The 27,466-nt window shown below is 44.3% G+C and overlaps 1 protein-coding gene across 3 annotated transcripts in view; it reads left to right on the top strand.

Moving 5' to 3' along the window:
- Positions 1 to 27,157, top strand: part of DHX9 (DExH-box helicase 9) — a 110,571-nt gene extending 83,414 nt beyond the window's left edge. For all 3 annotated transcript variants that reach the window (XM_085900028.1, XM_085900032.1, XM_085900036.1), the window contains 6 exons: positions 1,025 to 1,152; positions 4,788 to 5,017; positions 13,692 to 13,807; positions 16,989 to 17,195; positions 18,980 to 19,140; positions 26,285 to 27,157. In XM_085900028.1, coding sequence (XP_085756154.1) covers positions 1,025 to 1,152; positions 4,788 to 5,017; positions 13,692 to 13,807; positions 16,989 to 17,195; positions 18,980 to 19,140; positions 26,285 to 26,571 — 1,129 coding nt within the window. In that variant the 3' untranslated portion in view covers positions 26,572 to 27,157. The remainder of the gene's footprint in view (positions 1 to 1,024; positions 1,153 to 4,787; positions 5,018 to 13,691; positions 13,808 to 16,988; positions 17,196 to 18,979; positions 19,141 to 26,284) is intronic.
- Positions 27,158 to 27,466: the final 309 nt, after the last annotated feature.

Raw genomic sequence — 27,466 nt, 5'->3', positions numbered from 1 at the left:
AATAAGGTTCACTTTGCTGTGCCTGGATGAGTTTGAGGGTGGAGGAGTAGCAGCTGAAATGCAAATCCTATCCAGGTTCCTCCTGATGACTTCATCTTTGCTTGTTTGGGTTCCTTTTGATGACTCCAATGCAGGACTGTACATATTTGGTCTTCCATTTGATTTGAATTGAAATTATTTTCATCCCATTCTGAATTCAATTGAATAATGAATAATAATTATAAAATAAACGTCATGGGTCATGGTCAAGTGTCCCATCAAAGCGTGACGTCTTGGTACCCGGTCATCACTGCGAGCAGTTATAAAGTGGCAGTTCTAATTGTCTAATTAATTACGTAACGCCAGTACACAAACGCCACACAAAATACACCGCACGAAAGAACCCCTGGCGAGGGTCTGCAATCTCCGATTGCTCTTTTTCTTGTTTTATTTGTATTTATGCAAACTTGGGTTGGATTTCATAAACTAACAGGTTGCCCTTGTCCGCACAGGATTCTAAACGGATTAGGGATGGAAGTGGCAAAAATGCAAATGACATCTTCTGCCATCAAGCCAGCAAGCTCGGAGCAACAATTCACATTTATTGCTGCATCTGATTAAATTTTAATGCTCTAATCATGGCGAAGAGCTGCATTTGAAAATATTTGTTTGATTATATGTAGCTTTTTGATGCCTGGGGTCCATAATAAAAATTTGTGTTGCTGTCAAAGCTCGTGACCAATTATAATTTATCACTGGCTTTGACACCATTACTATTAATTTGTAATTATTGCAAATTAATCGTAGGATGTTTATTGAGAGTGATTCTTCTTGTGATTTTTATTTACCATGTTTTGTTTACACCAAAGTTGCTCAGTGCAGCTGGTGTTTTCTTGTGTACAGTGTGAATAGATCAAGCTCTAGATTGAGAGCTTTTCTTTCCCAGCGTTTATAGAATTCTGGCAGCAGCTTGATGAGCTGCCCTGTGAATCTGAATGAGATGCTGCCGAAAACTTTCCATTGACTGGCTTGTCTGTGCTCGCAGGGTGGAGTGCGAGGATGCCGAGATAGCTTTCTGCGAGCAGAAACGCTTGCACATGAGTAGCCTGCGCATGACCTGGGAAGCGAAGGTTCAGTTGAAGGATATCTTGAGCAATGCGGGCTTTCCTGACGGTCAGTTTCCAGGATGTGTGTTGCCAGTTTTGTATAGCTAATTAATGCAATATGTTTTGGAATTGATAACGTATCGGAACAGATTAAGGGTGTTGTGCTTGAGGAATCGGAACACGACAGATTAAGGAATATTATTTGACTTTGAAATGAAGCAAGTTATTATTATTATTATTATTATTATTATTATTATTATTTAACCCTCTCAGGACAAATGTTGCAAATGAAAATAAAATTGCTCTGCAAGATTAAGGATCACTGAAGAGCAAGGTGATTGAGGGTTTGAACAGTCTTCAAAGGCCTTAGTGCCACATGGACACCATCCTAGTTTGGAGGTGATGTGTCGTCATAATTTATGTGCATGACATCAGTGCCATGTCACATCGAGGGTCAGTGTGCTCCTTTATTTTATTCCTTTATTTAAATTTATTATACCTGGCTGCAAACTTCCTAACTGATGATTAGCATGGTAGAGATAATGTGCTACTGTGGCAGATAGCACTTGTTGCTAACAGGTCGTGCAGCAAGTGCTGTGATGAGACTTGATCTGTGCCCTGCTGCTGCTGCCTCATCCCCACTTCCCTTCCCCCTGTATTAGATTCCTGGTCTGGGCGCATAATCTTTCCGTGTGTGTGTGTGTGTGTGTGTGTGTGTGTGTGTGTGTGTGTGTGTGTGTGTGTGTGTGTGTGTGTGTGTGTGTGTGTGTGTGTGTGTGTGTGTGTGTTTTGTTACGGTTCTCGGAACCGTATGCATACAACATACAGTTGTCCTGAGTCAGTTATTTCATTAATATACGTGCAGTTAGATCCTTACCTTTTGTCTAGCGGGACAACAGGGAGTGTGTTGTGATGGGCTTTTAGTTAGGATTATAAATCATTTCTTCCCTTTTATTTTATTCCCCCTCTTATTGGAACCACAACGTGACGAGTGCCTACCCAGAGACTGGTTTTCTGAGGCACAATCCCGAGGAAGGTTACAGTAGGTGCACCGCCATCCACCTTCCAGACACGGCGGTGCGGGCGGGTCTTACCAGTGTCTGGCTGAAACCCCGCCCAGAAAGGCGGACCACATGAAGGCCCGGTCAAATCAGGATGGACGATGACATCGGCTTCACCATGGCTCCATCCCCTAGCTCCGTGATCTATAAGATACGAAGCAATCCTCAGAGTGGTGGGATGGGATGAAAAGGAGTTTGTGGTTGGATTTGAGAGAAAGAAAGGAAGGAGTTGGATTTGGAAGTGTTCAGTGCTTGGTTGGTTCGTGTTGGGTGGGTTCGTTTGTTGGTTGGGAAGGTCGAAGGAGGTTGCGGTAGAAGGATTGGAAGTGTGCAGTTGTTGAAGGGGTCGCTGTTACGGAGTGTCTGCCAACGTCTCACCTCGGCAGCCCGCCTGTTGTGCGGGTCCGCGTACACCCGACCTCGACCGGATCTCTCGTCGGGTCCTGTCTGCTGCCCCGTTCCCACCTTGGACTCCGCGCTCTCCACTCAAGGTCCTCCACGGACCCGAACTCCACACGGGCGGCTGTGGTCCGAACTGTACGACTGTTGTCAGGTGCCGCACCATGGAGCACTCCTTCCCCCAAAACTCTCAGTTACCGAGAACTGCGACCGCAACTCCCTCCCTCCCGAGCTGCAAAAGGGTCCCTTTTTCTTTTCGTTGGGTTTGTTTTGTCTGAGAGTGTGTCTGAGAGTGTGGCGCCTGTCTTTTAAGTAAAATTGTATAAGATCTTTGATTATTGTAATTCTTGCTTTTATTATTCTCGCGTAAGTCTGCTCTGTGTCCGCTTTGGTAAGTTGCTGTATAATTGTCACACTACATCTCTCTCATCCTCCCCCTGCATAACATAACCAATAAACCTTGTTCCTTTGCCACATGTTTTTCCTCGCCTAGTGTAAATAAATCATTGTAGAAATGTTCCCAGCTCGTTTTTGTCTTTTCCTCCATTAGTCCAGCATGGTTCGGATCTGAGTTTAGCTGGGTCTTTATTCCCGATAATCCGTTCCTTTTAGCCGGTACGTCCTTGGCAGTTTCGCTCGGATCCATCCGATCCGGAAAGGTAGTTGGTGGTAGGTACGCTACTATAGTCTGTAGGGTGATCCGGTTCGGGCAAAGCGTACCGAGGGCGTGGTTCCCCGGTAGTTGAAACCGCATGGTTAATTAGGTAACTTGGTTCTAGACAGGAGGACCCTACGCCATGCGGTTGAGGTATTGGCGTCCACGGTCGGTTAAGCGACCCACCGCGTCACAAAATTATCCGTGAGCGACGGCCTACAATTCCAGGGAGTCTGGTGGGAGTCGACGTAACTTCCCCCACCTCGCGGTCGTTCTCACCACCAGACCCTGGCCCGCAACAATATATATATATATATATATATATATATATATATATATATATATATATATATATATATATATATATATATATATCCACTGAGGACGCACAAAACAGCATCGACGTGGACGAAAGCCCAACTGTTCTTTTAAGCGTAGGACCTAAAGGAGCGAACCAAACTGACTTCACCTCACATTTTTCCTCTCACACCATGCTGCAACCCCACGCTGCTCTTTTCTGCCCCCACGCACCCCCACTCTGCCACACTGCTCTCTCACACCACTTGTACCCCACACTCGAGACACACCCAGTATTCCTCCCACCTCCTTTTTCCTTTGCATTCTGGGCTGCCTTGATCTGCCAACCATGACAGGAATTGAGGGCGTTTACCCTAATCTGCTTCTTTCTCTCTGGGCTATCTTTAATTTTCCTCAGGTGTGTGTGTTTGTGTCTGTCTGTGTGTGTGGGTGTGCATGTGCGCACGCGCTTGTGCGTATGATGGTGCCTGTCATCGCGTAAGACTGCATAAGATCTAACGGGATAACTCTGTTCTGTGTCTCCTTTTGTAATATTGTTTGCCTTTTGCTGCACCCCACAAATTCCTTGCTTTCTCTGCTGTACATTGCAATAAACTCCGTTTACTGTGCCACATTACTTTCCTCATATTCTGGTGTTGAATATATGTGTTCTTTAGAAATGTTCCCTACTCGTTTTTGTCTTTTCTTTCATTGGTTCAGCGTGGCCCGCACCCTAGCTTAGCCGGGACGTTATTCCCCAAATATTTGTTTCATTTCACTGGTACATACTTGGCAGTTCTGCTCGGCTGCACCTGATCCTGCAGATAAATCTGGTTCGCACACGTACGTACCGAGGGAGCCTTCCCGGTAAGGTCGTCACGTGACCTTAGGTAAACGGTTTGTTAGGCGGAGGACCCTAAGTCACGTGGTCGAGTTATTGGCGTTTGCGATCATTTAGCGACCCGCCGCGACATGAAGTTATTCATGAACAATGGCCTGCGATTCCGGTTAGTCCTCCGGAGATGAACTCGAGACAGTCCTTCCCTCGTGGTTTCCCCCGCGATGCTGGCCCGCAACATACGTGTATATATGTATATATATATATATATATATATATATGTATATATGTATATATATATATATATATATATATATGTATATATATATATTTTTTTTTTCATAACAAATTTGCAACATATACCCTGAGAGGAAGATGTTTTTACTTTCCTTCACTTCATTTTATAATTATTTTAAGTGATTGGATTTATTAAAACGTGTTTTCTTTTCCAGGGTGTATGGAAATGCAGAGTTGCTCTAATGTGGGTGTGGACAATAATCTGGATGTGGTGACATCCCTCCTCTGCATGGGTGTATACCCCAACGTATGCTATCACAAGGAAAAGCGCAAGATCTTGACGACGGAGGGCCGAAACGCCCTTATCCACAAAACCTCACTCATCTGCCCTTTCTCTGGACAGGAAGTCTCGTTTCCATGTCCATTCTTTGTTTTTGGGGAAAAGGTCCGTTTGTATACTGAACCCTTGTGTTGGGTTTTTTACTTTATACTTATCAATGCTTATTGAAGAGCAGCATGATGGGGCTAAAGGGAAAACAAGAATAATAGCATATTAATGTACCACTGCACAAGGAGATAAGTTGCAAGTACTGTATTGTACCGAGGCTCATGGTTGAGGGAGAACACAGAACAGACCAGGCTGTAACAACACAAATAGAACACTAGAAAGAGAGGGGGTGAGTAGGGACACAACAACATCAGAGTGGAGCGAAAATAGAGGTTTGGAGGTGGAAGGGAAGTGGGGATGAATGGTGGCAAGGGGAGGACATACTGGGTGAACAAGATGGATGTCGCCGCAAATTCAATCACAAAAGTAAAAGAAAAAAATTGGAAACCCAGGAAGAGGTGGGTTTGGGAGGGTTAGTGAGGGTAGGAAAGATCATGGGCTGGCTTGCCGATTAAATATGATGGTTAACAGCTGTCTTGAAGCACTCGAAGGAAGGATGAAATTGAAGAGACTGAGGAAATTGGTTTGACAGTTAAAAAAAAAGAGGAACAAATGATTGTATGTGAGCAGTGAGATTTTGGGAGCTTCATGAAGGGGTGGGGGGAGAGGCCTTACTGGCACCGCATGCGATCTGCAGTAACCTGGGGGACATTACAGAAATGGCAAAGGCTGCAAAGTGAGGAAGGAGAACATAAAGGGACCACCGACCTGCTGGGGTGTGATTGTAATCAGTCCAGAAATTCTGCTTCATTGTGGGAGATACCAATGATCTTGAAAACCTTGGTTTCGACGGCATCAAGCTAAGCAAGGCGTAATGCAAGTGTGTTAGCCCAGAAGGAGAGCAGTATTCCATCAAGCTGCAGATGAAGGGCTTGGAGGTCGATAAAAGTTCAGGCGTGCCAAGGAAAGACTTTACATGACGAACGCTGCTCAATTAGTGATTGTCTTTGGGGGTGGGGGGGGGGTAACTGAGATGTGTGATTTGCCCAAGAAAGATCATGGCTGATGGTAAGCCTCAAAAGTTTGAGTGAGTTTCAGGGAGCATGGGGTTGGGGATGGGGTAGGGACACAATATTTGGAAGCAAACACTGAATTGAGGCATGCAGCCTTCTCACTAGCAGAGTGGACTGTGGTGCTGCTTGAAGAGAGGGAAGGGATTGGGGGAGGGGGGAGGGAATGGGGGTATACCACAGAGGCAGACTTAACAAGGTACCATCAGGTTTTTTGGGATGCAGACAAGTTTGAAAGTTCATTCTTGAGGTTGGACAGATATTGTTTTCTGGCTCTCATGAGAGTGGATACACGCTTATTGCTTGCTTCGTGGAATGATCTGAGGTTGCCTTCAGTTGGATTTGCTTTTCAGGAAGAGAAGGCAAGTTGTTTTAAGGCAACTGCCTCACCGCAGGATTCAGTGTACCATGGGTGGGAGAATGGGTATGATAACTGTGAACGAGATGAGACAAATCTTTCGAAAAGATTCTGTGGGAGAATTCCCATGCCGTGTTAATATTGGGTGCGGCGGACGTGGGAGACCAGTCCTGAGGTGAGGTCGCAGCTTGCAGTCACTGCCAGTCAGCTTAAGTGAACTCAGACTCGCTAGTGCTGGGGTAACTCTGAAAATAACCAGAGAGATGTTGGCACTCATAAGCTCAGGATCAAATGAAGTAATTGGAGAAAGCCGTTAGCAGGAAAGTTGGTCAATAACAAGTCCAGAAGGGAGGATTTGCCAATGGCATACTAAAAATCCAGCTCAGAAAGTTCACAGATTGAATCAGACCCATGGAGTCACAGAAGGCTTTTGCTGCAGTTCCATGGCTGGTGAAGGAGGTACCAAAATCCAGCAGATTGGCATGGTGACAGCTGAAATCAGCACATACAACATGAGGAAGAGAGAGTTGGGATCGGTGGATGAAACGTGGTCCATATAGGTTGAGAGAAATCTCTGTTCTATTGACCATCTCATTTGCTCAAGGTCATCTGCCATCTGCTTGGAAATCAGCAAACATTACCACCCTGCATAAAATGGTGCAAAAACAAAACCCTGCAACTACAGACCAATCAGCCTTCTCCTAACCATCAGCAAGGTTATGGAATCCATCATCGCTTCAGACATTAAATCCTTCCTCTTCTCCAATGGCTTTATTTCCGATCATCAATTTGGTTTCAGACCAGGTCACTCTACCCTGGTTATGCTGCTTCTGCTCTCCCAACAATGGATGGAGGTCCTCAATGCCGGACATGAAATCAGAGCCATATCCCTAGACATATTGTTGTGGGCCGGGGGTTGGTGGTAAGGACGACCGCTAGATGGAGCAGTCGGGCCATCTCCCACCGAACACCGGAATCGAAAGGTCGTCACCCCAGATAACTCCGGAGTCGACGGGTCGCTTAAAGGACCGTGGTCGCCAATATTTCGACGGCGTGAGGTAGGGCCCACTTGTCTATTCCAATTTACCTAAGTACTCACTCCATCTAACTACCGGGGAAGCCACACCCTCGGCCGGCTTTGTCCGAACCGAGTCGCTGTTACCAACTCGGGTCTGGCGTAACCGAGCGGAAATTACAAAACCTGCGCCGGTCCAAATGACAATTTACGGCAGAAACGGCCTCACTATTTCTCAAGCCCGCACCATGCTGGGTCAATGATAGAAACGACAGGCAACGAGCTGGTACATTTAACGGGTTTATTTATAATTGGGAGGGAGACACAGAGCAGACTTAATCACGAATATGCAGGAAAATGTACAATGAGCAATCAAAACTTATACAATTTTACTTATAGGACGGCGCCACCACAGACACACACACCAAAATAAAATGGACCCGGATTGTCTTTATTTCAACCCTTGCAGCCAAGGGGATAGACAGGCTGGAGGTCAGAGTTCTGCTGGTACCTGGCCGCGTTCGCACGGCTTGCCGACTTGCCCTTGTGGAGCTCGGGATTCTTGTGGAAGGGCTTGGGAAGATCGGATGCTCCAACCACCACGGTGGGACTCGAACCCACACGGACAACCAAGCGCCAAGGAACCAAGACGAAGTGGCAGACGCCAGCCAGCACCAAGACGGAATACGGCCAGCAGACCAGACGAGACAACCCAGACGGATCGCATCGACAATTATTCACCCCCTCCTGCAAGGTGGGATGGATCCGTCCTGAGGTAACTCTGCCTCCCATTGGACGGGTGGCGTGTCCTGGCCCACCCCCGAAGAGGCTCTGTAGTTGTTTCTGGCCTTCTGGCTTCCCATTGGCTGGAGCACCTCGGCTTTGCTCGGTCTTCGTCCATTGGCTGGAGGAAACACTCCCTGCTCTTCTTCAGAGCGGAGCCTCAATCTGAGGCGATGGAGGCTCCGCCCACACCTTCAGCCAAAATCACGTGGATAATGGAGTCGGTGTGAGAAGGTTTGGTTGGGTGGCGGAACGAAGCAGGATGTTGTTGTTGGGGAATATATAAAAAAACGAATGACAAAATAACTCGCAGCGCACACATGAAATTCCCATTAGACACGGGATGGACTCTAACTATACACATGTACTTAACGAAATAACGAAACTTTGGGACTGCTGACCGTGTGCAAGAGGCTTCCAAATCCGTAACAATATTGCGTGCTTTTGACACAGTCTGGCACCCTGCCCTGGTCACCAAACTCTCTTCTTATGGTATCCAAGGCCATCTCCACTCATGGCTCACAGACTTCCTCTCCTGTCGCAGTCATCATGTGGCCCAAAGTGGAGTTCTGCCCCCCCCCCCATTTACTTTCTCAACAATCCTCTGGAAGAAGTCCTTTCTTTCAAGCTTCTGGGTCTCATTATCTGCCGTGATCTTTCCCGGGAAAGCCACATTTCCAACCTGGCCTCCAAAGCCAGTCACCGACTGGGAATCCTCCATCGTGCAAAGTCCTTCCTCGGCTCACCTGAGCTCCTGACCACATACAAAGCTTTTGTCCACAGCCTGATGGAGTACTGCTCTCCCCTCTGGGCTGGTGCTGCTGCCTCTCACCTTTCTCTGCTTCGCACTGTGGAAACCAAGGCATTTAGGGTCATTGGCATCTGCAATGAGGCTGTCTTTGAGCCTCTCACACTCTCACCACAGGCAAGTCAGTGGTCTTTCTGTCTTCCACCATCTCCTCTCCGGTCTCCCCCCCCCCCGCTCTGTCTGCGATATGTCCCCTTCATATTTCTGCAGGGCGCTCAAGGTCCGCCAGCAACCGCCTTCTGGTAAATCTACCAAAATCACGTATCACCTTCACCATTTCATTCCTCTTTTTTTCCCGCCTTTGGACTAAACTCCCTCACTCTCTTCAATCCAATTCTTCCCTCCAGGCCTTCAAAACAGCTGTTCACCACCAACTCTTATCTTCCCCCATCCAAATCCTCGATCTTTTCTACCCCCGTTAATCCACCCCATACCCACCTCCATCAAATTCCCTGCTTTCCTTCCTTAAAATCTCTGTAATGTCTATCTTGTGTACCCCATGTTCCCTGCCCCATCCCTCTCCCTTCCACAGATCTAATGTCTCTGTTCCCCACTGTTTTGTCCTTCCCTCTCCCACCCTTCTTGTCCCATGCCCCCCTTGCTGTACGTCGTGTGTTCGCTCTCATACGAGCCTCGACAAGGTATACAAAAGATAAAAATAGTTGTCACTGTAAGGCATATGGTGCAGCACACAGACAAACAATAGGTTGGAGTGCAGTGGAAGTCACAGCCAAAGGTATAAGGGGGGGGGGGGTTTAGTGGTGTAAGAGCAGTTAACGAATCGTGAGAAATGGAGTTCTTGATGTAAATTGCAACTCCACGACCAGGACGGGGTTGAGGCTTGCTGAACCAGAGTACACAATAGTCAGGGAGAGCCACTAAAGAGTCGGGGACTACCTGTGGGAGGTAGGATTCTTACGCAGATACCATCTAGTGCTTTATCAGCACCGGCCTTAATTGAAAAACATCAGATTGGAATGAACGCCTCAGATGTTGGAGGTCCACACAGTTCGGGACAGGGAAGGAGGCTCTGTTGGCAGAGTGCAGGAACATGGAGAGGGGGTATGGTAACGTGAAGATGGGGTGTACTGACATGAAGGTGGGGAAACGTGGAGAGGAGGTGGGGGAGCGAGGAGAGGGGTGTGGTAAGGAGGAAACTGGGAGGGGTGAGCCGATGGGGAAACTGGGAGGGAGGCTGGTGAAGGCGAAGCTATGAGGGGATGATCAAAGGGGAAGATGTGAGTGACGAAAAGAGGGAAGCAGAAAAGGGGGGACGTTAGGTGGAGTGATGATCAGTTGTGGGACACAGAGAAGGGATGTGAGGACAAGATGTGTCGGAGATGACAAGGGCGAGGGTACTGATGTTGACAGATATGAGAGGGGTGAAATTAGTGGTTATTGGAAGCACGGAGGAAAGTCGTGCTATCCGTTTGGAGGGACAGTTGATGGATCAAGCGTTTGCAAGTTCCACAAGTTTGGGAAGGAAACTGTGCAGAAGAAGAGCAATCAATCCAGATAAAGAACAACAACTCATGGGGTGGTCCGGACGGAGAGATACAGTACGGCAAATTAAGCATTTTAAAACTTTATTTAAAGCTTTTAAAGGAAGAAGTAAGTTTGTTCAATCAGGAAGAATTGAGAATGCAAGGGATAACGAATGAACAAAACAAGGAAATTACAGGCAGAATGAGTTTATATTATTTTGGAGTTGAAAGGGATTAAAAAAAAAAACAACGAGGTGAAGAAGGGGAAATGAAACAGAAAGTTGAGGAAAGTGAAAGTGGAACACAGGATAAAGAAAAGCTGAATGAGGCAAGTGTCAGATCGGAGACAAAATGGACATGCTCACTTGCTGAGGTATTTGGGGGTAGGCCAGACAATCACAAGGACACAAATTCAATTACACATCCCAACAACATGCTGTTAAGAAACGGAAATTGGATGGAAACCTATCACACAGTCGTGAAAACGATGACGGGTCCAGTCCAGCAAACTCAGCTTTAATGAACCACCATCATCCAACACGCTCAGAACCGGAAGTCGGGTGAAAGGGAAATGGGATCAGCAGGTGTAGCAAAGGTCAGAGCTATAAATGTGATAGGCCATGAGGTGTTGGTGAGCAGTAGATTTCAATCTTGCATATTAAAGGTGAAATAAAGAAAAGTAATTTTATTGATTATAATGCAGGGATGTTTTTTGGTTAAATCATCCTTAAGATGGTACTCTTGGCTGTTGCTGAAATGAGGTCGTTGAGATAAATTTTGTTAATGAAATAGCAAATAATTATCACGATGTGAATGTTAAGTTTGATCTTGTTTGCAATTATCTTGTTAGAATTCATCTCAAAGACTATTCGTTTCAAGTCTGCAGTACTGCCAAGATGTAAAAACACACACACACACACACACACACACACACACACACACACACACACACACACACACACACACACACACACACACACACACACACGTATCATCCACTCCGATTGTATACTTAGTTGAGGGATGTTCAATGTGCTTGGTGGGTTTCATCACGATCTCGATGAACAAGCAACGACCATGTCTAAAATGTCGATCTAAAGGCCCGGTCACACCTTGATGTTTTAGCCAGCGATGGCAACGTGTTAAAATTTATGTAAAATGCTGGCTTACGTTGAACTTTTGATGTTTTTTTTTTAAAGATTCGGACGTATTCATAGCGACTTGGTCTTATGTATAACGCATTGGTAACTACACAGAACGTTTCGTTGTGTTATAGATAACTTATACCAACGAATGCTGAACCTTTTGTCGGCCTACACAACCGATGCCCAACGATAGTCTAACTTAGGCATAGCGCGTTGCACGCATCGCCGACGATGTCGTGGCGTAGCCTATTAAAAGGCTGACGCACAACGATTTGAATCATAACTGCCGTAGAAATGGAAGGGTCAAAATCGCGGTCACACCTTGGCGATCTTGCCAGCGTATGCCGACGTAACAAAAAGTGTGCCTAAAACGTTGGGGCACGTCGAATACGGTATGGGTAAGTTTGGTATGCGCGAGTAGAACGCTAAATACGCTATCATAAGTCGTCGTAAGTAGAGTACGTCAAGAAATTTTGAACATGTTCAAAATTTTACGACGTACTCGGCGTATGACACACGTTCGCATGCGATGAGGATAAGTTGTACACACGATATGTGGACGCTTACACACGTCCACAAACGCTACTTATAAGCTACTCATAAGTCGAAACACGTCGCGGTAATGTCTTTTTTACGCGAAACTTATTTCTAACTTATGTTTGACGTGCTTTGAACCAATTCTTTACGTAGTCCCAACACACATCGACGTATGTAGACGTATTCCAATGACGTCTTCCGGTCGACAAAAAAAAAAATTAACGTGTTTCTAGGTTACAACTGCCATATAAAGACGTGTTCCCAGTGGTTTTGGGAATTGGTATATAAAAATGGTGTTCATAAAAGGGGAACCCAACAGTGTTTTCGAGTCCTTTTTGAGTCGATGTCCATGTCAGCAGTAACAGTATCAGTATTAGTATTAGTAGTAGTTTGTTCATGTTGGCAGTAGTAGGTGGGTGTGAGGGGGAGGGTGTGGGTTATGATGGATCGTCCTTGCGTCCGCGTGTCCACGGGTAGGTTCATAGGCTGCCACTCAACGATTTAAATGGCTGCATCTCCACTATTGAAAGTAGACACTTGCGCTCAACAATTTGATTTTTTTTTACACTCAACGACTTTTAAACGGTACCACTCAGCTATTTTCATTGTTTACAATGAACGATTTAAATTGCTGTCACTCGCCTTTGTTTTTTTTTTGTTTTGTTTTTTTTTGACGCTGGGGTTTGGAAATTTGAAACGTTTCTTCTGAACGTGTTAAAACGCTCAAACTCGACTATTTTAAATAGACGCTGCCGATGGACAATTGGAATCATAGCCAAGCTAGACATCGAAGTGTGATCATCCTCGTCATGCCGAAGAAAAGTTTGAAGAATGCTGCAAATAAGTGTCCTGGCCGTGGCCGTGGACGCTGACGCAAGGACGATCCATTATACCGACGTCTTTCAGCCTATGAGTAACTTAAAAGTAACGTCTGTCGACGTGTGGCAACGATCGCGTAACGTGCAAATGACACGTTAATCATAGGTAGGAAATAAGTTTCGGGTACGCTAAACATTACCTCGGCGTGTCTCAACTTATGATTAACTTACAAGTAGCATGTGTTGACGTCTGTCAACGATCGCAGACCGTGCCTACAACTTGTGGCCAGCGTAGCGGAACGTGTGAGTCATACGCCGGCATACGTCGTGAAATTTCAAGCATGAAAAAATTTGAGGACAACCGAAAAGTACAACGTTTAAAGCCAACGTACAACGACGTATGCCAGCGTGCTCTCAATGTTATCAAAACTTACCCATAACGTATTCAACGTGTGCCAGCGTTTTAGAAAAAAAAATTCAAAAATCGGCATACGTTGGCTAAAACGTCAAGGTGTGACCGGGCCTTAAATGAGGCAACTATGGAATTGTGCGACATGTCGGCACGAGTTTACAGGAAAAATTGCACTTTTCACATTCTTAAACGTTTGATTTTATTTTTATTTTCTTCAAAATTGAAAGATGCAAACACAGCCTTCTGCTCTTTGTGTGACCATTAAATGGTGCCCTCCTCCTCCCCCCCATCCTCCTACCAGATCCGTACACGAGCCGTTGCTGCCAAGACGATGACTATGGTGACAGCCCTGCAGTTGCTGCTCTTTGGCAGCAAAAAAATCGTTTCGGAGAACGAACTCATCATCTTGGATGACTGGTTCGTCCCGCACATCTTAACACTTAAATATTCTTCATACACTTGGATCTTACCAATCCAAATAGATGTCCTTCGGAGATAATTTGAATTGGCAAAAATTGAAACCGGCAAAAATATTTGATTTTTTTTTTTTCCTGCTTGGCAGACTAGGCATAGTTCGATTATGGTGAAGTATTCACAAGGTGTTATAAATCCCATTTACAATACGACTACTTTGAATATAATAACAATTTGAAGTTGTGAGTATTTCGTATACAGCAAAAAGCCATGAGCATTTGAAAAGCATCACCTTCCAAGCAAACACTACTAATTCCAGTAAGGGACACTACGAAACAACATCGTGCTTCACATACTCTCTGACCCATAATGGAGCTCACACCAGAAGGTGCATTGTAGAGCACAAGAGACTACTGAAATCTCCCTGGATGACAGCATGTGACATTTCCTGTCCAGTGACAAAGATTCACCTTGTTTCTTTGAGATTCCATACACCTGCAGGTCATAACTAGAGCGCTACTCGGTAGGGCGCATACCTCCGCCAGGCTGAGCAGTTTACATTTTGTATCCCACTGATGGGTTGGATCTGCATCTGGACCTGAAACAAAATCGAATCGGCTTCTTTTTTTCACCTGGGCAACTCATCCACCAAGTTATCGTCCAAATCCGTCCAAAATATTTTGAAATAGCGTGCTCCATGTTGTTTTTGCCTCCATGTCTCATTGGTGAAGAATCACTTTTTAAAAATTCTCGTATGTGGATCCTGATTCGGATCTTCACCAAAATCGATTTTGATTCTGCCCCGTCACACACCCTCCTCCAACAAATTTCATCCGCATCCATCCCCAACTTTTTTTTTTGAGATATCCTGCTCACAGACAGACAGGCAAACATGAGTGAAAACATAATCTCTGTCCACATTTGGTGGCGGAGGTAATAATTGGATAGTAGTGAAAGGAACAACACGACATGAAACGTAAAAGGAAAATGTGCAAAATGAAAAAAGACATGAACCTACTATCAAAATTACGGAGACTAAGATGGAGGAGATGCTCAGGAAAGCTCAAAGCGGAGCACATGGCCAGAAACCACACTGATTCAGTTCAGAACAAAGGCAGGAATTCTGTAATATGTTGCGGGTACTTCTGATGAATGGACATATGTGAAGTTTCGAACATATTGTTGCATCGGATGCGTCCCTTAACACAGTCCCTCTGAGCCGGTAGTCTTATAAATGCCTCCACGGATTCCGAAACGGTGCTTATAGTTCTTAGAATGAGCAGAGTACTTGCCCAATGGGTGATCTAATTCAAAGCATACAACACATTTTTCTGACACGAACCTTTATTTGGGCGGTGTAAAGGCAACTTACAGCTCTGTGGAGGCAAAACTAATAACCGTGTTATGTGCATGAAGCAAAAACATACCTACTGAGTACTGCTCACAATACAAAACACCTCACTGCAGTGGAAAACGTGGGGACAGGAATACTGTAGTACTGTAAATGGTGGAGACTTGTAATACCCTCCCCCACCTGGAGGTGGCACTACATGATACGCATTTACATCGAGAATTTGCATTACCCTCCTTTCCTCCCCTAAGACCACTGGCAAAAATTAAAAAAAAACACCCCTATACATTAATTGGGGTCATGCTGATCCTCTGTAGCAAGTCTGGATGTAATCAACTCAGAAATGTAGTGGTTGTAGCGTGACAAACAAACTCTTTCCATGCAACAATATTCTCAAGCAATTCGATGAAAGCCATGGATAATTCATCCCACCAGAGGAAGCTGCAGAGACATCTTGCAGACAACATTGTAAAGCAGAGACAGTATTCGAGCTTCTTATCATAAAGCACAGTCATCATCAGCATCAGCCATCTGCACAAATTTTTCTCCTTCTATATGTAATTCTCATTCCCGAGGTATTTGTTGTTTAATAGATAACAAGAGCGGTTCAAGGGTGACTATTTGTAATTGACCAGAGAGAGGGCAATCATGATGAATACCTCGTCGAAAAGGAAACGTAAGCGATTGTTATTTTTGCATCATTCAGTGAGTATTAGTATACCGGAGTTTCACAAAAGGAATGAATATTTCACCAAAGCCCATTCCCTTCAAAACAGAAACGAGGTACTTCTGGTCAACACGATCAAAATCCTTGGCTTCATCAAGAAACGGTAATCCCAAATCGTCACACAGGTGCTTATTGCACGAAATAATATCTCTTGCTGAAATAAATATTTGCGACGGAGCTGCATCAACTTCACTCTAGTCTAGTTTGTACAGTGCTCGTTCGTAAACAGAGTTTCAACATGTACTTTTTGCCGTCGTGAGCAACAAAGTGTGAATGTTCGAGGCTTGCTTGGCACGTGTTTTAATTTCCTTCGAAAAAGCAGACACCTTTGAGATATCCCATGCCATCCCCTTCTTCAAAACTCATATAGCCATACAAGGAAATGCGCTCTATCGTACAGAAACTGCCGTCTGGACAATGATGCTGTATGGCGATGTCCAGATACCATTCTGAGAACTGCTTAAAACCTCCCTTCTTTTGAACCAGATTCGCTACATTTCTTGAGCAGATTCCTTCCAACTGTTTTCCAAAATAATGGGAAGCACTCAACATGAAAAAAGAAGGACAATGCCAATTTTGGGTCATTGAGCAAGAAGTAATTTTGGTACCGGGCTCCATCATGGAAATTCCCTGTAACGATACCTGCCATTGCTATCCTCTGTAATAGCTTGATCTCCATCTCCATCTTTATCTCCATCGAGGTCCTTGGCATCATTTATTTTGGACTGCTTAGTTTGTCAATAAATTTGTGTTCATTTTTACATTCGTACGTCTGTCGTCGTCGTCGTCGTGACTTTCTCAACTCCAAATGGAGTCCAACGTAAAGTAGCATAAGCGAAAGGATGCAGGTTGTAATTGTTGTACAGTGAAGTGATGCAGTATTTCCTACTACTGAATAATGGAAATACTCTGCAGTTAAAAAGAATAGCTGCAACTTACAAAAGAGGGTGTACTCAAATTGTTGGCATTAAAATTGGCAAGAATGGTCTCAGACCCCATTCAATTCTTAGTATTTTAATTGTTGAGTTTATTATACTTGTTGATAGAAATAATATTTGATTATAAAGTGAAAAAGTAATGCATCCTTTTCTACCCACACCATGCAGGATAAAACTTAAAATCCCATTCTCAATTGCTGCAAACATTGTGGCTATTCGTGGAGCTGTGGAGGAACTCTTGTTGAACATCACCACCAACCCTGAGATCCTTTCTGAATTGGATCCTGTGCAGCAGAAGATTGTGAATATCGTTCGCATTATTTCACGACCGAGCTCTGCTGGAATCAGCTTCGCAAACACTGGAACTGCACAACGGTAGGTGGACTGTTGACGTTGAAAAAAAAAACGATGCTCTGAGTTTTCCATTGTAATCATCATTACACCATTTTACAGCCTTTTTCCCTGAGCAGGGGTCAGCTTTTTTTGTGGGATCCAATCATGGTACCCTTTCTTGTGGCATTGTTTTTACGGCCGGATGCCCTTCCTGACGCCAACCTTTTAGTCGCCTTCGACACGCAGGGATAATTACCAGGATACTGGTGCTCATTTCACTGACCTTGGGAGAATGACAGGCTGAGTCAACCCCCCCTGATGTTAATTCAGTGGCCAGCAGGGCTAGAACTCAGGACCTCGAGGATGCCAAGCCACCACCCTAACCACTAAGCCAACACCAGGCATGAGTTTTCCATTGTATTGCACTTGTTAAATACATAATGAACTAGACTCGGCAGAGAGCATACTTCCGCCATGCAATGCCTGATCCACGAGAACATATTGGGCCCAATACATTTTTGAAATATCGAGCTATATATCGTTTTTGGCCCGATCTCTCAATGGTGAAGAATCACTTAAAAAATTAATACCTCTCGTATCCAGATCCGGATTTGGATCTTCACCGAAAATGAATCAATTCTTCCTTGGCACACACCCAATGTGTTCGCCAAGTTTCGTCCGAATCCGTCCATAACTTTGTGAGATATCCTGCTATATACAGTACAGGATATCGTTTTTGGCCCTATATCTCAATGGTAAAGAATCACTTGAAATTCTTGTGTGCAGATCCAGATCCGTATCTTCATCAAAATCAAATCGATTCTTCCTCATCACACACCCAACCCGTCCAGCAAGTTTTGTCCAAACCTGTCCATAACTTTTTTCGAGATCCTGCTCACAGACAGACAAATAGACAAACACAACTCGCACCCCACAAACCATCACATATCTTAGCGTCTCCTCTTCTCCACCTATCTCCTTCTCTGCCACTATCTCTTCATTTATTTTCTAAGTTCTGATTCCCTCTTCCCGTATTCTAACCTCTCTACTTGTGCTACCCCTTTCTGTCGATTCTAATTTATCCATCTTTTCTCCATGTCTAAAACGCCTTTTCTCTCAACCCCTTTGTATTGTTTTATCCCCTGTAATCTGTCCTTTACGTTATTTGAAAAGAAAGCACCCTTGCAAGCAGGCCAAAGTGCGAGTTCAGGCATGCTTGTACAGGACCTGGCACATTCGGGCCAAGCCGAGAAACCTAAGGGTGGGGTTTTAGCTTGAGTGATGCTTGAACCGCCAATGGGTGCAGAGCAGGCATGGCTTAGGATGTCACATGGCAGGGAGTGACCAGAGTTGATGAAAAGGCTGGAAGGCGCTCAGACAGAGAGAGGGGGAGCGGAGAGAAGGAGATGGAACAAAGAGTATTTGGACAAGGAAAATTAGCAGTCCTCTTCTCACCATCGCGTCATCGTCTCCTTTCCCGCCCCGTGCGACACCTCCAACCTTATGCCACATTGACCAGCACAACTATGGTTCCCTGCCTGCCTCCTGCAGCTCACACGTTGGTCCACCCCCTGGAGTGCAAAACCCTTGTCGACTCGCAGCGCCTGAATGGCTGCAACACACGATTACTTTGTCTCATCCCATTCTCTATTGTCGTCTTCCTTCATGTGGTTGAGGCCTTAAGTTAGATCATTGAGGTCCCCGTCCATTTTTTTTGTTTTTTTTATGTTTGCATGTGTACACTGTAGGACTGGTTTTCAAAAGATCCCAAAATCAACTGCATCTTAAAAACTTGCGCTCTGGTACCTCTTCCTCTTCTTTTTCAGCCACGGTGATGGACCTCGACCACCAAAATTATCTCGCCTTGATGGTCCAATGAGGGGCTATAGCCGTGGAAGATTCCAATCTGGTGGTTTTGGTCAACGGGACTTCAGAGGCGGTTTCAGCCGAGGAGGAAGCTTTGATGGTGGAGGCTTTATGTCTGGACGTGAGTTGGTGTATACGTGATGGTTATAGTATTTTAATACTGCATTATGTTGAATATTGAGATTTGGATCCGTTTTAAATATCTTTTTAGCGTTTTGAGGGCTGTCTGAGACAAATTTTCCTGGTTGGACTACAGAAAGAATTTTATCTCTTTCAAAGGTGCTGTTATTGGTTATTACTTATCAGTTTGCCCTCAGGGACTAATATTACCCAAGATTAGAAATGGATTTTTGCAAATGCATAATAAGCAAACCAATTCAAGTGATCAATAAGAACCACAAAATTGCAAGAAACTGAGACTTCCATTGGTGTAATATTACAACTGGCTCGTCACTGGGCCGATTTATCGATACAAATCTCGGGTAATTATTCAAGAGTGAATAACCCATTAATTTGATATTCTTCACCGACATGAGTGGAGGAGATGAGATTGATACCGCTCAAGGAAAGATCACAACGTTGTCGAATAAATAACAACAAACAAACAAAATACGAGTAAGGAGAACAAACCGAGTACGGTACTCAGAAAAATGCAACCAAAATCATTCCCCTTGAAATAAATCAACATTGTGTGTTCTGCAGCGACACTGCTCATTTCAAGAAACAAGGACAAATATGTCCAAGAGCCGCGTCCTAAAGGCAATAACAACAACAACTTCCGATATTTCGTCACGTGCCTTGATGGAGCCAATAGCAAGACCCGTCATGGAGGCTCCTGTTCATGACGAGAAAATCGTGTATTTACGAAATAACTACACATTAAATGGAATAATCTTTAAATAGTGACGTGAACTTTTCGAAACTTTAAAGCAAATGTCCGAATATATTTAAAAGTTCATGATAGACGCTCTCAAAAGGCACCGTCAATGCGAGGATGTGTACAGGTGTTTAGTATTTAAGGAGATTCGGATCCTGTATATAAAAGAGCCGAGTCCCAAAGGTTTTGTCTTCAGAAGAAGAAGAACAAGAAGAAGAACAATGCGGAGCTCTCTTAGAGCCAGCGTTCGCTACGCGAAACGCGGCTAAAAATAATAGGCAAACAACACTGCAAGAAAAATAGTCTCGATCCCCATGAACAGAAACCAAACACCACCATAGAAACAGAGACTTGGGTGACAGAGAACAACTGAGAAAGGAAACAAGACAAATACAACAATTTAATGAGGGAAAGCCGAAGAGGAGAATCCGAAAAATTAAACAAAATAAATAACTATAAAATTGAGGAGAAAGACCGAGAGTTAATGAGCACTGAGAACAAAATTAAAATAGAAATGATAGAAGGGAGAATTTAAAAAAAAAATCGATGACGAAACCAAAGATAGAAAAAAAAACAGCTGTTTGAAAATTACCCAAAAAGATTGCACTGAAAACAAGGGAAACAGAAACAGAATGTATCACTTTCTCCACCTCCTCATCCCCTACCGCTGAAAAGGATTGGTGATAAAAATTCTGGATCCAAAACCTGCAAAAGAAAAATCAACATAACTTTTCGTCCATAACTTTGTGAGTTATACAAATACCATTGTTTCCCGAGAATGTACCTACCAAGACCAGAAGGAGGTGGTGGCCTGATGGAGCTCAACTGAGTGCACAGGACGATGACTGTCAGATTGGCCAAGTACGTGAAAAGTTAAACATGCTACCAATTCCAATTTGTATGCAAACACGAAGACAGCAAGCCAGAAAAAGGTATCTCTCACTATCTTGCAAAAAAATTCCAATGTGCGAATTGATGCTGCTACACTTGAAGTTTTTTTTATGCTCCCTGCTATCAATACAGCCCCAACCAGAACGACACTCGGTAGAGCGCATACCTCTGCCGCACTGAACAGTTTACCTTTGTGTCCCACTGATCGGCCGGATCTGGATCCGGACCTTTACCAAAATCTAATCAGTTTGTTATTGTCACCTAACCAACTGATCCACCAAGTTTTGTCATAATCCGTCTACAACTTTTTGAAATATCGTGCTATATATTGCTTTTGGCTCCGTCTCTCAATGGTGAAGAATCATGAAAAAAAAAAAATTTTAATCTTGTATCTGGATCCGTATTCGGATCTTCACCAAAATCAAACTGATTCATTTTCTTCGCACACCCAACTTTTCCAACAAGTTTCGTCCAAATCTGTCCACAACTTTGTGAGATATCCTGTTCACAGACAGGGGTGAAAACATAACCTCCATCTGTCTTCAGTGGCGGAGATAACAATTGCAAAGAAGACAAAGGAAAAGTATAAAAGAAAATATCAACAAATGTACACCGATGACTGGGAAAATGACAAAAGACCGCAAAGATTAAAAAAAAAGAAAAAGTTGGACAGATTTGGGATAGACAAAAACAGCTTGTTGGAGTGGCAAAAAAGAAGCCAGCTCAACCATGGTGGAGAATGAGTCATATTGAATGCCCAAGACCAACAACACTATACCAATGACTTTAAAAAAAACGACTGAGTCAACTGGTAGGACTTTAAAAAGATGGTGGGACAAGTGTGGGTTCTGCAAGGTAGAAACAAAGTACGAGCCCCCTCCTTTTGGGATGTAAAAAAACTCATGTCAGAACAGCTGCACACACAAAGGTACAACAAAATATGTGGAGTAATCCACCTGAACATCTGCAAAACTTTCAATATCCCAGTCTCAAAAATCATGCAGGCATGAACCAAAAGAGATCGTTGAAAACAAGGATGTAATGCTCATGTACGATCTGACCATCTCATCAAGCGTGAGCAATGAACATAAAAAGCAAAGCATTGTGACCAGACATCGTACTCAGATGAAAAAAGGAAAAGACGGCATTGCTAATCAAGGTGTCAGTACCCAGCGACTTTGGTCTAAATTAATGTCAGTACCCAGCGACTTTGGTCTAGAAAAATGACCAAATACCAGGTTCTAAAAAATGAAATCAAAATAACAGGTTGATGCCTGTCCATTTTCAATAATAGTGTATGTTGATTGTTTCCATGTATGAATTTAACCAGTGGAATATTAAACGGTACGTATGTACACACACACACACACACACACACACACACACACACACACACACACACACACACACACACACACCATTGTTTTAGTGATTGTCAACCCAAATCTTGGTAGAGATGGAGTGTCATTTGCAGGGACAAGCATTAATCAAAGAAAGATGTTGGGATGGTTTCACATGATCTCTTGTGACCATCCCAACGTTGTTGAGTCCCCCGGATTCTGTATAGAATTGATTGATGAATTTTGTGTGGACAGTTGCGTGAAAACGGGAAAGCAGGGGGGGGGGCAAAAAACACCTCAATGGATAGGTTATGAGCTGTGGTTGTGCACCTTGACACTGGTTTTTTGACAGACATGAAGATGCGAGGAAAAAACGGTATTTTTAATCGCGCTAATATATTGTTGCGAATTCGCGCCCGCCGGCGTGCGATCGGCCGCTCGACTCGAATGGCGGCCGCCTCTCCCAACTGAACGGACAATTCAGTCGTGACCCTCTCGGAACAACGCCGGGAGCTAGTCACGGGTGGGGGTTTAACCTCACCACGATCGTGCCAATTGCCAAGCCGTGCAGGATAGGGTTGCTCGCCAAATTCAATCTACCTAAGTACCTGCGCGAATGGTCGACCGGGTGATCGTACCACGCCACAGGCCGACTCCCGACACGAACCGCTTAAGCGGTCCATTCCGTGCTACAGTGATAACCGAGCGGTGTTATCGTCGGCCTTGACGGTTCCGATTAATTACCGGGATATTGAACCCACTACGAACCCATAACGTGATGCAAGATGGAGGGTCAATAAAAAAGGAAAAGAGACGAAGCAGAGCAAGAACAGTTCAACAAGCAAGCATTTTTATATATACACACACACACACACACACACACACACACACACACACACACACACACACACACACACACACACACACACACACACACACACACACACACACACACACACACACACACACACACACACACACACACACACACACACACATACACACACACACACACACACACACACACACACACGCACGTATCCACAGCCATACAGTCAAAATGCACATAAAAAGCAAAGGAAGAGTTAAAACCGAATACGCGTACACAGCAACACTTAAACAGTTCTACTTGACGGACGGCGCCAACACACATTTACACAAAAGCAAAGGAAAAAGAAAGGAAGTCGCGACTTCCCTTTTTGTGGCTGGTGAGTCCCTCTCCCACGACCGTCAGCGTGGTTGCACCTGGCCCCGACCTCTCTCGCGGCCGGCGAACCCTCTCTGGCACTTCCCGTCCGGACGCGCAGGTCCACCTCACAACTGGCGCTGCCGCGTCTCCCGTCCGTGCCTTTATGACAGGGCCGCTCGCCAAGCCGCGGGCGCAGGACCTCTTCCCTCGACAAGACAAGCAGACCGGAAGCCTCGAAAACCAGACTCTCGAACCAACCGAATACCAACCCTCGACCAACTCTCGACCAACCCGAAGACCAACCCGAAAACCAACTCTCGACCAACCCTCCCAGGGTCCGTCCTGTCCGCCTTTTATAGCGCGGGGCTCCGCCCTTCGCTCCGCCCCATTTTCGGCTCCACCTTCCTTCGAGAAGGTTCCCGAAAAGGGGCGTTCCCTCACGCTCTCCCTCCACCCCGCCACGTGCAGGGGCCGGGGGAGTCAGTTTTTGGCTCTGGGCCAGAGAATTATTCCCCCAAAAAGAGGCCCCCACCTTTTCTCACCTTTGACCCCCGGCTCGGATCGCACCTCCCCCACACCGAGCGCAGAGAACTCAAACGGGAGAAACAGGCGGGAAAAGCCCACCGGGCATCGTTGTAGGTTTTTGTTTGTTCCTCCGCGGAGATCGTAACCGCATGGGGCTTGTTGAATGGTGAGTGGTGAAGATGTGGTAGTGTAGATGGTGGAGGTGGCGTGGTTGTAGTGTGGTTGGCGCTGTGGTGGGGATGGCATGGTTGTTGAGATGCTGTTTGTTTGAAATAAAAGATAGAGAAAGAAAAACGACTAACTCAAAGCGTCGCAGCCTGGATGGATCACATAAATTCCCTCTATACAACGGGTTTGGGCTAACTACACATGTACCTATGGAGATATCTCACCTGAGGGCCCTTTATGGTGTAATGCGAATTTCCACAGCCGTAACAATTTTATATTGCGAGACGCCAACCATGATGACGCTGCTAAACATACCCTAAACATTTCTGTGTTCCCATAACGGCCTTTAACAACAAGAACGATAGCTTCATGGTCCTAGGGGACTCATATGTTCAAAAGAACACACTCTTATTTTTTCATTATTTTTGGCAAATCATCCTGACTTCCTTTTTCATCTTGAAAGAAATGTTTTTTTATTTGCTTGCTTCTGTACTTTTTTATGCCAACGCTGACGAAGTGGCCGGAGGCATTTTTTTCGGTTTGTGCTTCCGTACGTATGTCCGTCCATGTTAATAATCTCTCTTTTCTCTGAAACCGCTTATCCGATTGACAAAATTTTCACCATTGGTGTGACTACTCATGTAGAATGTTTTAATGACAATTATGACGTCATAGGTCATGTGGTGTGGCAGCCATGTTGGAAAAAGGTACAAACTTTGAACCTCTCTATCTTTGAAACTGCTCCATGGAAAAAATTGAAACTAGGCATATGTGAAGTACTCCCCATGGGAAACGAGTGTGATTATTATTTTTTGATGATGTCATAGGTGGCTTCTTGATGACATAATTGCATACGTCGAACGCTTTATCTGATCAGTATGAAAATTTTTGAGGGTCAACTATGGCTAAATTGTATGAGGAAAAAAATTTGATGTTGTCATCGGTCACTTGGTTCAGCAGCCATATTGTTTTTACATGAAAGCTTCAAAAATCGTCTTCGAAACGGCTCAACAGATCGATGCGAAACTTCACAGGTATGATCACCTATCCATGAGGAACAAAAATTTATCCACCTATGATGTCATAGGTCACATGGTTTGGCAGCTATGATTTTTTGAAGAATAAACCTTTAAATATCTTCCTCTCCAGAACGACTTGACAGATCAAGTGGAAACTTCACGCACATGTTCCCCAAGCCTTGGGTATACCAGTGTGTTCACGAATAATTAATAGGACACACGTTCTGGCAGCGATATTGGATTGAACGAAAATCTTTATTTATTTAAAAATTATTTCTCTTGAACTGCTTCATCAATCGATGTGAAACATCCCAATTATGATCTCGTACTGATGGGAAATATGTTTTTAAGTTCAAACTGATCGGACACATACATGGTCTGGCAGCCAGAATTATTTGATATTTTGAATCTGGATCTAGGGATTTAAATAAAACTTTGTACAAATATGTCTCATGATGTAATAATATGGGCGGAGGCATATTTGCAATTCTCGTTTGAATATGTATTTACCTTCTAGAGAGTTTTATTTTGATTGCATGACGAAATAGCTTGTCGATTATGAGTGAAAACACTTTGCATTAAATGGTGGTGTTATATAACGGGCAGCAATAATTAGTGGGTTTAACAATACAGTTCACATAGTACAGTTAATGCAACCACAGTGTTATATTTGCAGTACAGTCGATAGTCCCCAGACTTATCTGAATAATCCATTGTGGGAGGTAGACAGAACAATTGCGTAATGAATATGAACAGATGAAGATGAACAGACTTGAAAATGGTTTTCTGTTGTTAATATGCCACAATATTCTTTATAAAAAGACGAAGAAGAAGAAACCTCTAAACTGGAAGCACGTTCTTGCGTGGTCCCACCCACTGGTGTTTCCCTTTCTGTTATGTATAGCGATGCAGTTTTGCTTACGTTTGTGGAATCCTTTCAAGTTGTGAAAAATTTGACTCATGATGACTTAGTAGGTACTTCGTAGGTTTCAAAGTTTGTATCTTGGTTGTTGAGTATTTGTGCTGTGTTAAACCTATGTAATGTCTGGGTCATCCCTACATCGGAAGTGTCCCGGCGCTCTAATACATACGACTAAAAACAAAAGTTCAGGTTAATTTAGAAGCACCTTTGTGGTTTTGATTCGATAGTTTGTGTAATTCTCAGGATTGCTACTGAAACATTTATCTGTATCCGTGAACCCACAAGACAACAGGGGTTCATCTCAAACTTCCATTGCTATTCCTGCACATTCCAGGTGGATTCGGAGGTGAAAACTATGGACGAGGTCGTGGTCGAAGACGCTTCAACACGAACCAGTTTGGGTTTCAGGGGAGAGGTGCAATGCAAGGAAGTGGGTTCAGGAGTGACAACGGAGGAAAGTTTGGCAGTGGTTTGAATGATTTTGGAAGCACGAGGCCTATGGGTTCGGGTTCGAGGATGGGATATGGTCAACCCATGGGTGAATTTGAATCCAGGCAGGCAGGTGGTAATGGTGGTACTGGTGGTAGTAGGGGGTTTTGGAACCAGTCAAATAAGTGGTGATGGTTCATATTAAACCTCATAGCGTCTCTGGGTATCATCTGGGCCTATGTATTGAGGCTGTAAAAGCATTTGATGTCATGCAGTGATCACTGGCTAACCTGCCTTTCTTTTGGCCATCTTGTTGAGTTAACTGAACAGTTAAATCAGTTTTGATGTTTTACAAAAAGGTTTTTTTTCTTTTTCTTGAAGCATTATTTTTGCAGACTTTTGACATGCATGTTCATACTATTGGTCATTGTTCAAAAGGGAACAAGATGCTCATTCAATGTTATTTTGTCATTGCTTTGTTTTAAACTCCTTTCGGGGGGGGATTTCTACCTGCTTCCCCAACACTGCCTGCTTCTCCCTTTTGTTTGAAGCCAGTTGTAATTGGCTAACTTTCGGAAATTATACTTGGGTAAACCACGTAGAAACCTGAACCGAAACGTCTAAATGTATCGATGTTTTTTATTTTTTATTTTTGTCACATGTTTTGATTGTATAAACTGCTTGGAGGACATTTTTGAGCCGTTTCTGAACTAGTGTGTGCTTCGTTTGCATAAAATTGTTGGTTTTCTGAACCAATAAACAATTTTATCCCCTGAAAGTATGGAAGTCTTTGATCATGCAGCATGTGATCCAGGATGTCTGACCATTGTCTAATAAGGCTGTCTTCTTGGCAAAAAGTGTGTTTGGTGGTTGGGGGGGGGGAGACGAAGGCACAAGGGCTGTGGCTTGAAAGTATTTTTTATTTTACAGGATCGAGGCTCGTGGAAGAGCGAGAGCAGAATGGAAGGGGACAAAATTGAAAGTGAGAAACACCAACAGCTTAGTATAAGTGAGTGAGGTCAAGGGGAGGGGGAAAAGGACACATGGGGATGAACAAGCTGAATGAAACGCACCAAGAAGAAGAAGA

This window comes from Eptatretus burgeri, chromosome 1 (genome assembly GCF_056783735.1).
Source record: "Eptatretus burgeri isolate ZD-2024b chromosome 1, Ebu_testis_v1, whole genome shotgun sequence".
Taxonomy (NCBI): domain Eukaryota; kingdom Metazoa; phylum Chordata; class Myxini; order Myxiniformes; family Myxinidae; genus Eptatretus; species Eptatretus burgeri.
Note: the sequence above shows the minus strand (reverse complement) of the source record. Positions and strands in the feature narration are given on the sequence as shown.